The sequence below is a fragment of the Amblyomma maculatum genome, chromosome 2 (assembly GCF_055883805.1).
Source record: "Amblyomma maculatum isolate TAMU_Amacu chromosome 2, ASM5588380v1, whole genome shotgun sequence".
NCBI classification, from domain to species: domain Eukaryota; kingdom Metazoa; phylum Arthropoda; class Arachnida; order Ixodida; family Ixodidae; genus Amblyomma; species Amblyomma maculatum.
In genome coordinates, this window is record NC_139345.1 from 129,438,713 (window position 1) to 129,450,816 (window position 12,104).

The following is a 12,104-nucleotide window of genomic DNA, read 5'->3' on the forward strand; positions in this document are numbered from 1 at the left end:
AGTAGGAATATAATCAGATCAAGAAAGCAACCTGACGGCGGTGTGTTTAATAGTTTGGATGCTGGAAGGAACTAGGAAAGGCTGTCAACTTCAGACCTATGAATGATAACATCTTTATCAAGTGAAGAGCTGGGGTATATATATTACAACGCCTTCTAGCTTCGAAAATAAGACTGTGTGGTCATTTTTATTATTAGATTTCAATAAATTTGCAAAACGAAAATGAGCTTAATTTTTTTTTTATCATTGAACGCAAATTTCAGTTGCTAATGCTCCCTGTGCAAGTTTCTCTGTAGAGGCGGTGCGAAAACAGAACTGACAAACAGGAAAACGTTTTCAAATACCTATGTTTTCTCAGTCTAACTTCTTCGTCAATTGATAACTGGGGTACTTGGAGTGTAAGTGTTAAATTGAAACATCTCCATTATTCTGTACTCATGAGTAACTATCCATGATCAATTCAATTGGGAAAAATGCGAGCCTTAAGGGCTAAATTAGTCGAGTACGAAACTATGGTGCAGCAAAGGTGTCAAGTCAGATTTATATACCTAAGCTATATTATCATTGACAGATTGCTTCCTCTTCGACTATGTATGATATAATTTTTTGCGATGCCGTTAAATATAAACAGCACACATGTTCTTTCTTTTTAGAGCGATTAAAAGACTCCGTAACTTCCATAATAATTAAACGTGAAATGCACCAGCAGTTTTCTTTTGCCATGTTTACGAGACGCCACTGCCAACTGTTTTAATTTCGCGATCAAGTAAGATAATATTGTTGCGGGAAAACTTTACTATTTTTTCATTCTTTCCGGTGCTCATGTCTTGGTTAGTGATAATGAAAACATATTACAGTCTTCTTAAATTATTTCTCTTTAGTTTAAAGGGGCTAGTCTTACTGTACTCGCAGAAAGTTTATTTTGAACAATATGTTTATTTAAAAGCGAGGGCATTTTAGACACACTTATCCCGGTTGAACAGCGTCAGCGTTGTCGCCGTTGAGCATGTAACAGCATAAGCTCATCGCGTGTGTAGGGCTGGTGCAATATTAGCCCCGAGAAGTTTGAGTGGCGCCCTCTGGTAGTCAACCCGACGTGACGTCACGGCGAGGACTCTGCGCGCCGACCGCACCGACAGCCCGGCCGGCCTGGCTCTTCCGTGTTGCATAGTGCGGTCTCGGTTGTTCTTCGTCATAAGAGCGTTATGAACGACAGCAGCGATAGAGTCTCAGGTAAGCAAAACTATGAAAGCATGATCCCTATCGCTTTCAAAACACGAAACGGGGCTCGTCGCCGCGAGCGCGTAGATGTAAGCAGACGCACGTGTGCCCAAGCGCTCGCCGCGACGGGCACAGCCGATGCCGTCGCTGAGACGGGAGCCTTCATTTCTTCGTCCCTCTTGATGTGCAGTAATGCCGGTTTTCTTCATGTCACTGTTTGCATGGTTGTATGGTGAATGTATTGTTACATCTGCGATGCGATAATTTTATATCGTTTTGATGTAGACGTTGCTGCGAGCGCGCAGTCGTGCATTCGCCTCGCGCTATCATACTTGTGCAGGAATTTTTCATTCAGAGAGGATACCGAAGAAAGCTTTGCAAGACTAATCTGGCTTGACGAGCATTTCTGAATAGCAATTACACGTTATCTCCCAAAACCAACGTGCATAGATTAACATTTTTCACTCGTTGATTGACGAAAACATGATGAATTATTAACCGTACCATCGACATTTCCGCCAATCCGTTCGCATTTGCGTGCTGCGCCGTAGCAGTTTGTGCTTGGACTGTCTTCCGGGTAATGCTAATTTGCGAATGATTTTTTTTTCAGTTGCCCTTCCACTGAGCAGCATCAATTGCTATGTGGACAAGGCGTGCGAGACGAGTCGCTGCCTCATCGAAGCAGAGGATGTGTATTACGCAGGCCATGTAGTTGAGTGCTGCGTTGAAGCTGCAGAAAATGGTAATGTGAGATTTCTGGCGTTTGTTTTACAAACCACCGCACTCAACAATGCCCGACATGAAGTGAAGATCAGCGTGCGCAACTCGGAGGTTGATCGAGCCTGCTGCTCCTGCAAAGCAGGGTATGATCTCTCTACGGCAGGCTAGATGCACGGAATTTTAGTATCTGGTGGAGGGTAGCCAAACCGACAGTTTCTTGCGTTGTGTATATTATTTATTCGTACAACTTGTAAAAGTTAACAATGGCCAGTGTAATGACCCAAAGTGACACATATGGGCTGTTAGCTGCGCCGTAAAAGAGGGCTGTGGATTAGTAGTAGTAGTAGTAAATCACGATGAGTACTGGGCGCCTTTCGCGTTCCGCCTCCGTCGAAACGAGGCCAAATGAGCTGTGGAAAAAAGCTCAAAGCATTATTTTAAGCAATCGACCCTTCTATGTGCAGGCATGCTCTAATTATTGATTGCCATATCATATTAACAACTGAGTGCCTTTTGCAGTTGAGACAATATGTGGTTAGGCTGAGGCCTCTTCAAAGTGCTGGTTTGAATTTTGTTTTTACAGAAACTACAAATGCAAACACATTGTTGCTGTTTTGCTACATATTAATGCAGCAAGAACATTTGACAAGTTATCATCAACAGATCAGCCACAGAAGTGGGGCAAAGCCCAGAAGGACCGGATAAAAGAAAAATATGAGCCAAGAGTTATAGTCGACCTTCCATGTGCAAAAAAGGTACGTGAAGAGTCATGTTTTTACAAAATTACATGAATTACAAAGAGCTATAAAGTAAGCTGAACTTGTTCTGAGAGAAAGGGCAGTGCTGAGTGGTGCAATATGTACTAGGGTGTTCAAGTTTTACATGGCAAGCCATGTATTTGATGGTTGGCATCAAATCTGTGTAGTCATTTATTGCATCTTTCTGGTCTAGACCTTATACCTGGCTCTTTTCGTTTCCAGGCTAAGATCAAAGAGCCTGCTGAATTGAAAGGTGACATCCTTCAAAGACTTCTGAACAATTTAGGCCATGTGTCTGCAGCAAAGATGCATTCGGAGAACGCCGCTGAAATAGGTATGCAAGATTATTTTGGATTTTTCTGGGCATATCAGCACAGTATACTTAGCAACTGAGCCTAGTATGAAATAAATCCTTACAGTCAAAAGTTTAAGTGCTGGAGGTGACTGTCCAGGTACTTCACGCTACTTTGCTACAGCCAAACTTGCTAGTGTTGCACAACAGCTAGACAAAGTAGGGCTGCCTGATATGGCCAAATTATAGTATGTTCTATGCACAGACATTCAACACTAGCAGCAGTAAAATGTCATATTCATAAGTATCATAAATACAGTTCTATATGCAATTAGGATTAGTACCTTAGTGTGCTGGAATGTTTTTCCGATTTAAAATTTGTGCCTCTATTGTAGTTGATGTGTAACTGCATATTTAATGTTTTTAATGATGAACATGCATTAGTGATGCAGCAATGTTAGTTGAAATGTGAACACGCTGTTGAGGAACAAGCAGCTCTCCAGCATACACAACATTCTAGTTCTCGTTCTAGTTGGTGACCTGTGAGCACACACAGCCACCTTTAAATGTCTGCAACTCTGAGCATTTCTAGAGACTTCACCCTTCTGGTTTGGACATTTTCCTCTGCAATCAGAAAAATGTAGCTCATATATTTTCCCGTCAATTTCCTTGATATGTGTGCCAAGCAAGCGCCAGATTTTCATACCTTTGACAGCGTAACAGGTTAATGACGCCTTTGGTTCTGGTATTATTGAAGCCATAGTGGGTTCTCGTTCAGCTGCCACCCTCACCATTTTATCTATTTTCACATGGCACTTGCATTAATAGCAAGAATTAAATCTCTGTCAATATGGACCAAGTGTGCACTGGCGAACACACTCATTGTTACGCGAACTGCTACATAAGTATTCCCAAAAGTTGAAAGCTGGAGAGCTGCTGCCATAGGTTAGTTGGTAGCACATCGCGACACATTGATGCCACTTGCAGAACGGGGTTTTTCCTTTTCAAGCATCTGTCATACTAGAAATGATTAAATTACATACTGATATTTAAGTAGAAATGCAATTCTTTATTTAAGTTCTCTACTGCTTTCCTAGGTTTTGGGGGCTGTGTGCTTCCTTCATACACATTTCAAATGAGCTTTTGATTTCATCAACCTTGTTTGCTCTGCAGCAATATTTGTGTTTTACTATAACATCCTGTATTTGGGTGTGGGTAGTAAACAAAAATACTAGTAATTAGCAAGAATGTCCATGTGCATTCTATATGTATTACATTAGTGTACTGATGCCATTTCATTTGTCATACCTCTTAGGAGTCGGTAGACTTTCTCAGGTGTTGCAGAGTTTTATATTTGTGTGGCCTGCTTTCTCTGCAGCTGTAGGAGACTGGGCTGAACAGTCTGAAGTCTATGAGACAGAATCAAACGACTTGACTCTGATGGGTACCTTGCATGAACTGTGGAGGTTTCTTGGTGGAAGCTGTGATGTAGAAAAGCTGCTCGAACACCTACACAACGCCAGGACCTGCGAAGATATTGCTGCAATTGAGCTAGCAACAAGAGAACAAGCAAAATCTGGCCTCTGGTGGCACCACAGGGTGGGAATGATTACTGCCTCTATCGCATACAGTGTTTTTACGAGAGTCAAAACACTGCGGACCAAGATGGGCCCACATGACTTGAGACCTCTACTAAAAAAGGTCATGCGGCAGACTTACGTCCGCACAGCAGCAATGTGTCGTGGCAGCATACTGGAAGACAGCGCAAAACAGTGCTACATTCAACAAAAGCAGTCAGAACACCAGAATTTAGTTGTGAGCAAGTGTGGACTGTTTGTTTTAGAAGGACGACCCTATATTGGCGCTAGTCCAGATGGACTGGTAGAGTGTCAGTGCTGTTGCAAGCGTGTCCTGGAAGTGAAGTGCCCGGAGTCCTTGGAAAAGTTCTTGCTGTCGAACACTGAGAAGAACACAGACAAATCTGCAGTGAAAGTATTAAAAAGTGCAAGCACTTACTTTTGCCAGGTTCAGGTACAAATGGGCTTGACACAGGTTAAGAAAGGGGAGCTATTTGTATATTTGAATGATGAGAGCAACACATGCATCCCAGTTGCATTCAATGAAGAGTTTTTCAGAGATGTAGTTGAGCGGTCCTCCTACTTTTTCGAAGAGTATGTTCTCCCACATATTCTGTGTGCATAATAACACTCCACTGTGTGAGTTAGTCACAGCTTAGAAGCCTCATTATGTGTTTGTTGAAGGAAGGACTGAAGATAGTTAGTTTGTGTATTACTTTCCTGTGAAACATGTGCAATATATGTGCAAATCATAAATGTAGAAGTCAATCATTTATGTATCTGTATTTTATCTACGGCGCATTTTTTGGTGTTCGCCACATTTTTGTGTAATGGAGTCAATCCTGGGTATATCTACCACACATATACCATTGGGAATCCTGTATAAAAGTGTTGGGAGTGCCATTTCACCTGTCATGCACTATATATCGAATCACATGCTGCACTTCTGCAAGTGGCATTTCTAAGAGCGTGGAGACAGGTTGGCAGTATGGCATTGGGCACCTGCTGGTAGTGTTAGCGCTTTAAAACCTTGTGACAAAGTGAGTGTGGGGTACGTGGATATATTCAGGTTTGACTGTATACCTTTTGTGATACATCTGTGATATAACGCAAAACAAAGCAAACACGGTTTGAGGGGTAACTTCAGTCCACTAGGTAATGTTTCTAGAGGAGGAGCTGTCCAGGCATGAAATACAGTCCTTGTTGAAGGGTTGGCTAGTGGACTGTTCGCTTTGTTTGGTGTTTTCGAGGATCCCATCTTTTTGCCATGGATCTGTGAAAAGCTTTCTTTAAAAAAAAATACCACATACTCAAGGCCAGAAATTTTTACTGGTGACATATTGTTCAAAATGTTACAAATGATGCTGTGATAGAAATAAATATTTTACAAACATGTGAAGCATGCAACATCGATCTGTTTACACAATACAGTCAAGCTGATTGAACTTATGAGCGGAAAAGGAATTTGTTGCCTTTGAACAAAGGCTTTGATAGGTTCACTGTGCCAGCAATTACAGTGAAGATGTTGTCAATGTATGGCAGGAGGTCAAGATCAAACCGATTCCTCAAAATACGAAAGAGTTTCATCCTTTGGATAGCTCTTTCTACATGCACACGAGCACTTGCGATGGACTGATTATCTCTTGCTTCCTCTGTTGTCAACTGTTTTTCCATAAGGAAAGGAGGTCTGATCATCTTGATATTTTTTTTCTCTACAAAAATCACCGATTAAAAAGCCTTTATCCACCATGACACTGTCAACATGTGGTGTACACTTGTCTAGCACTTTGCAGTGTTTTGTGATGTGCGTGTTCGATGCTTTCCCACCATATGCAGGACTTATATAGCTAATTAGACCGCCCGGAGTCTCACTCACCAGCACCTTTGCTGTGTACGTGCGTTTGTAATGGCTGTAAGCAAGCAACCGCGACGTAAGATCTTTTGGTCTTTCGATCTCGATTTTGGTGCAGTCAAGCACCATTCTGGTCTCTCTGTAATCTTTGAAATAGGTTGTGAGGCAGCTGACCACACTAGCCTTTTCTGGCCAAAATACTGCGTGCTTTAGGATGCTGGCCAGTATCACAATTGACTCCCTGAACAAATTCGACACAGTTGTGCGGTGAACTTGAAATAATACAGCTAGCAGTGAGAATGTCAGATCGTGATACAGTTTCATGAATGTAAGCAAGACAGCATCATCATTACTTAGACAGAAGCTGCGTGTTGTCTGCAAGATGCGTGCCTCTGTAAACAGTTCCGTGATGTTGTAAAACAATTCAAATGACCTGATGCCTGTCAGCACAAGTAAACCACTTTCATCGGTGATTTTGGACACTGTTATCATCTGTTCTCGCTTGAAGATGCCATTTGTGTTGACCTGGATTCCGGCGTCTTTGAAAAGCTTCTGAACTTCATCAGTAACTTCTGAAAAAAAGTACAAGCTCTGTCAAAAAAAAAAAAATACAGCTGCAGGTAAAACAGGAAGACATTGTATAAAGCTGCATCAAATACCTTCAGAGCTTGCTGTGTGTTGGTCAGTGCTCTGTGGTGGAACTGCTGAAGTATTGAAAACAACAGCAGAATTAATACAGGTCATCTAAAATACTCTTTGCATGCACGGGATATAACTGAATTTCCGTCGCACAGCGAATTTTTTTTTTTCCGAAATACTACAAAGACCTCATTGAGCACCATGTGAAGAGGACGAAAAATGGTCCTTGTTTCAAACTGGCCAAATCTTCTTTGTGTCTATTCTAAAGGTAAGATTGTGCTTATTTAGAGTGACAGCCTAGTTTAGCTCAAGTGCAGTATTTTTGGCTACATTTGTTGATGTGGCTAGCTAGACTTTGTATTTCTTGTGTATTACTGATGAATTACTTGTGATTTCATTACTTCAAGGATATGTTGTACGAAGCGCTCAGCTCAGTTACTGCCAGTGACAATTCACTGCTGTGAGGCAGTATTCGGTTTTTGTGGTCAACATTAGTGATGAGGAGGTAAAGCTGATAAATGATAACGTTTTGTGTCTATTCTTGCAGTTCAGTTTCATGGTCAGCACTGAATGCAATGAAGGCAAATATAATTTGCAATTCTGTTCCTCAACGCTCAACAAAAAAAAGTAAAGAATCATAGCTATGTGATTCATCACATGGCCATAGAGTATCAATATGTAAACACACCATCGCACTCCATAACTTGCACTTCATCCTCTGTTCGTGCAACACGGTCCGCGGAAACGGTGCTCGAATTTTCACTGCTATCCCAGTACTTGTGTGCGCAGAGCTGGTATGGCTTTGCGCGAACGCCTCTTTCACCTGGATTTGGGATACAGTGGTACAGGCCATCACCTCAAAAAAACAGTGAAACAAAGTCCTAATGCAGTTCAGGCATTGTCTCAGAAGAGCGGTGACCAGCTGTACATCACGGACTCTCTAAAGCAAGCACAGCACACAAGTCGGGCACGTAGCTAAGACAGGGTTCTACGGACTCTGGGCAAACTATTCCATATGACAAATCTTACTGCAATGCTCTCTGGGGACGCGTTATATTACATCTTCGCGCAAAAAAATAACACCCAAGCAAAAATCCTACCTACTTTGTGCCGATTCTGAGATGCGTAGTTCACCCGCACGCACCGCCACTATGTGGATTGTATCAGATTTCGCACATGAATGAGCACGAGAACACCACTGCCGTGCGACATATGTTACACCAAGTTGAAGCATAGCCTCGGCTAATCCAACTTGGACAAACCGCTACTGCCGAAACTATTTTCCAAAGTTTAGCCCGCTTTAATTAACTGTCTGAGCATGCAATGACAAAAATAAATTGAGGAAACAAAAGCTACAGCAAGGTCTGATTGACTTACGTCTCCGCTTCGACGATCCCGGGAGCGATCGCCTTGCATCGCATGGACGTACAGGAAGGTTGACGGACGGAACAGCTTCAGGCAGCAGCTTCCTATACTTGTACCCTGATAATTATAAAAGACTAGTTGGCAAACAGCATGGAAAAGCGTCGCTACACGGCTTACCTAGTATCTTGTAGACCGGGTACACAAAGTCTTTTCTTTAAAATGCTTGCTGCACACAACAGACGATGCCGACGGTTGCTTTCCCATTCTTAACTTTATTATCCAAACCTTCTTCATTTTGGATGACTTTGGGTAGAAGTGAAAGCTTATACCGGCTTCTCTCCGTGATGTGCACTGAGGCACTGAGCAGTAAGTAACCATGATTGCGTACTGGCGAGCAAAAACGAACGAAAGCAGCCGGCGCGCTAGCAGAGCAGTGCTAGCAGTCCGGCCGTGCGGCTTCCGGAGAGTCCTCGCCGTGACGTCACACCGCGGCGATTGCAGCGGCGCCAGTGTTCGTTCTCGGGGCTAATAAGGCTCACTCGGCAAGCGAGTGGTCAGTCGTCACTGGCGCTGCACCGAGCGCATCGTCGGCTGTGTCGGGAAGTCTCACAGGCCAGTTTCAGTTTCTGCCTGTACAAGCATCTCTCGAGTCGGTGTCGCCGTCTCACAGACGAATTCCCGGCCGGACGTCAACATTTGATCAATATAAACGAAGTTATAAACTATAACATCAACTTGGTCGATGTTCTTATTCGACCTTGAAACTGCTCCGTCCAGAATTGATTGAGGCTGTCGTTTGAGGCGCATATGGTGCATATTCTTTGGCTCGGGGTCATTTTGAGAGAATAATTCTGCGCCCGATATCTCAAAACGCGATGCCGATTTTAAGGTGTTAAAAACTGGGTTAGCTCATCATATTAAATGCTTGCTATTCCTCTTAAAATTATTTTTCTGTAGTTCAGTGGCTTAAAGGCAATCAGTCAGTGAGGGTAAACCAACGTTGTTTTTTTTACCACCTAGAGCAAACAATTCTGTTATGCCTTTTAGGATGTATCAGAAAAAAAAAATCTGTATAGATTAAAAGATCATCACCCAGTATATAATATTGTCACCTGGCGTCCCTGATGTCCTTAGGTGGCGCCTTGAAGCAAAGGACGCCGAATTTGGCTCGCGTGCTTGTGCGCGGAACTTTGCCTGCTGGTACAGCTTCGTTCCGTCGTTTTAGTCACGTCTAGCCCTGTTGTCCGTGACAATATGTTGATCTTTCCTGAAGCTTCGTATTCTAGGCCATTGTTGACAGGTCAGAATTCTGTGCGCCATGCATAAGATTGTACGGAACACAAGAGTATCCAATCAGATGCATATATCGACTGCACAGAAGAGAAGAGTAACGAGCCTGTCGTATAGGAGTCTTGTGTAGACGAATTCTTAAATGGTAGACGCCATGTGAGTATTACGTTTGAACGGCTGTCTCATCTTCTGCCACTGCATTTGGGAAGAGATACAACAGCAAGCGGACAGGAGAGTTTTTAAGAAACAAGCAGCAAGTGTAAAGGGCAAGGGTCTCATGAAAACATGGTGACTTGAGCGACCACAGTTCAGTGCATGATTCGCACGTGTGGGAGTTTTTTTTAACAAACAGGCAACTGATGTAAAGAGCAAGGTTGAAATTAAAACGCTATGCCTAGACCTATCACATTTCCATGTGAGTTCCTTGGGGTGGCGGCTATGGCAGGACTAAACTACAAAATAGTTGTAACTTCTTGGATACCAGCCCGTAGGCATGTTGATTGACATTTAGCTCCTTATTTAAAGGGCGCAGGTACAACTACAGACCAGCGTGGCGGCATTTGGATAGACTCCCAATGCAGAAACAGCCATGCGCTTTGTGATGTCAACATGCATTATTGAGTGAGAGGTGGTCGATACTAGCCCGGAGACCTCTGCTACTTTGTTTCTTGGTAGAACGAGAGGAAGATGGCTTACACGGTGTGAAAGAGCCCTGAACAAGGGTGGAGTAACTGCGCAGGTCGAGACAACGTTTCGACAAGTGGACAAGTGGCTCGGACGAAGTCAAGTCCATTTGTCGAAACGTTGGCTCGACCTGCGAACTGAGGCTTCCGTTCCTCTACCTTTGTCTATTTCTGTGACGCTCCGTGTGTAACCTGTGTGACCCATCGCATAATTAAATGTTAGCTCTATACTACTACAACTTGTTGAAGACACTGTACCGTTTTATGTATTTCTGTGCAGCTTTCAGTTTCATGTGGCATCCTTGGTCATACACTCAACAGTACACAGATATGAAGCGCGGTGCTAGGGCCCCAACATTTCTAAACGGTGTCCTCGTTCGGGGAGGATTCCCACAGCTGGATGCAAGGCATCGCTTTTTTACATGGGTCAATTTCAAGCAGTCAGAAAGAGAGGTCGGAATTCATTTCTCCTAAGGGACGGCCGCATCTTGAATGCATCTAAATTAGTCCGCCTACCAGAAAACACTCTGACTCTGCACCGCCCTGGGCACTGCCTCGAAACAATGAGCCAACTGATACTGAAGATTATGCAAAACCAGCACCAGTTGAAACGATGACATCTGAACCGCATTCTACTCCAGTGGTTGAAGCAAGCTCAACTCCTCCGCAAAGAAACGACAAAAGACGAGTGCAAGACAGCGTCGCCCACCTGACATACTTCCATACTGAATTTACTATTTTGCTTCTCGTGCGTACTGTGCTTTTACGTGTGTTTCGTACTTTTTTTAAAGCGGGAGGTGATGTTGTATCCCGCGCAAGTTTCGGTTTCGCTTTCTATACAGCCAGTGCTATCATCAGCACTTTCTGCGCCTGTTCATTCCCTCCGTCCCGGAGTGCGTTCCAATACCCCTCGTTCTCTGACAGGCGGCCACAGACGATTCCAAATGGATATACTGTGAGTACAAAGCGGTCTTGTTCTGTGGTCCGGTGTTTGCTCCCTTTTTCTGTCTGCCACAGAACGAACCGAGCTTTTATCATGCGACACTGTAGCACATCAGTCTGTTTTTTGCTACATTTTAGCGTCTTTTAGGCCTTAGAATTGCAAGTGTATAAAGGACATTTGCGCACATTAGATGTAGGGCATCGCAAAATTACCAAACCAAGGTGAACCTGACTCTCATTACTTGTTTTCTCTACTTATATCATCTGTCACATTCCGTGCGTTGATCACAATGTATGCCGCAATTTACTGCTGATGATGAGCAAGTTCTCACAACAGTAAACAGTGAATCGGGCTGTGGGATGCCAATATACAGTATAATTTTCATTTTCAAATGTTTTTTATTGGCAAAGCCTTAATATCAGACGTTTCACTGATTTGTTTCAGGAACAAAGTGTTTATAAGTCGTCTTGAAAAACAGTTGTCTGAAATATTTGCTCCAAGGTTTCGTTTTCTTGCATTGATTTCTTTTCATTTCTTGCGTGACACGAATTATAACATATGCAATGAAAAAGCATAGACTTGAGAGATATGTTACATCAGCGTCCCAAAAGACGTCCTTTCCAGAAAAAAAATTGTCTTGGCGAGAAATATGCGCCACTAGCTAGCCAGGTGGTAGCTTGCTTTTAAGGCTTGTAAAGAAATGTGCGTAAATGATACCTTTGTACACACCTTTCACCGGCTAGTTTTGGAGATTTTTACCATTT

The 12,104-nt window shown here is 43.1% G+C and overlaps 1 protein-coding gene and 1 pseudogene across 1 annotated transcript; one reads left to right on the plus strand and one right to left on the minus strand.

Moving 5' to 3' along the window:
- The first annotated feature begins 1,205 nt into the window (after positions 1 to 1,205).
- On the plus strand, positions 1,206 to 5,193 carry LOC146199848 (uncharacterized). Its single transcript, XM_084592207.1, has 5 exons — positions 1,206 to 1,233; positions 1,832 to 2,084; positions 2,525 to 2,696; positions 2,922 to 3,033; positions 4,370 to 5,193. The coding sequence occupies exons 1-5, from the start codon at positions 1,206 to 1,208 to the stop codon at positions 5,191 to 5,193; spliced, it is 1,389 nt and encodes a 462-aa protein (XP_084448333.1).
- Positions 5,194 to 5,556: 363 nt separating this feature from the next.
- On the minus strand, positions 5,557 to 6,759 carry LOC146199849 (uncharacterized; annotated as a pseudogene).
- Between the last annotated feature and the right edge of the window lie 5,345 nt (positions 6,760 to 12,104).

Excerpts from the sequence above, each read along its gene's own strand:
- LOC146199848 (XM_084592207.1), top strand. The coding sequence starts at position 1,206 with ATGAACGACAGCAGCGATAGAGTCTCAG. Across the intron at positions 1,234-1,831 it reads CAGCAGCGATAGAGTCTCAG|TTGCCCTTCCACTGAGCAGC; the intron begins GTAAGCAAAACT and ends TTTTTTTTTCAG. Across the intron at positions 2,085-2,524 it reads TGCTGCTCCTGCAAAGCAGG|AAACTACAAATGCAAACACA; the intron begins GTATGATCTCTC and ends TTGTTTTTACAG.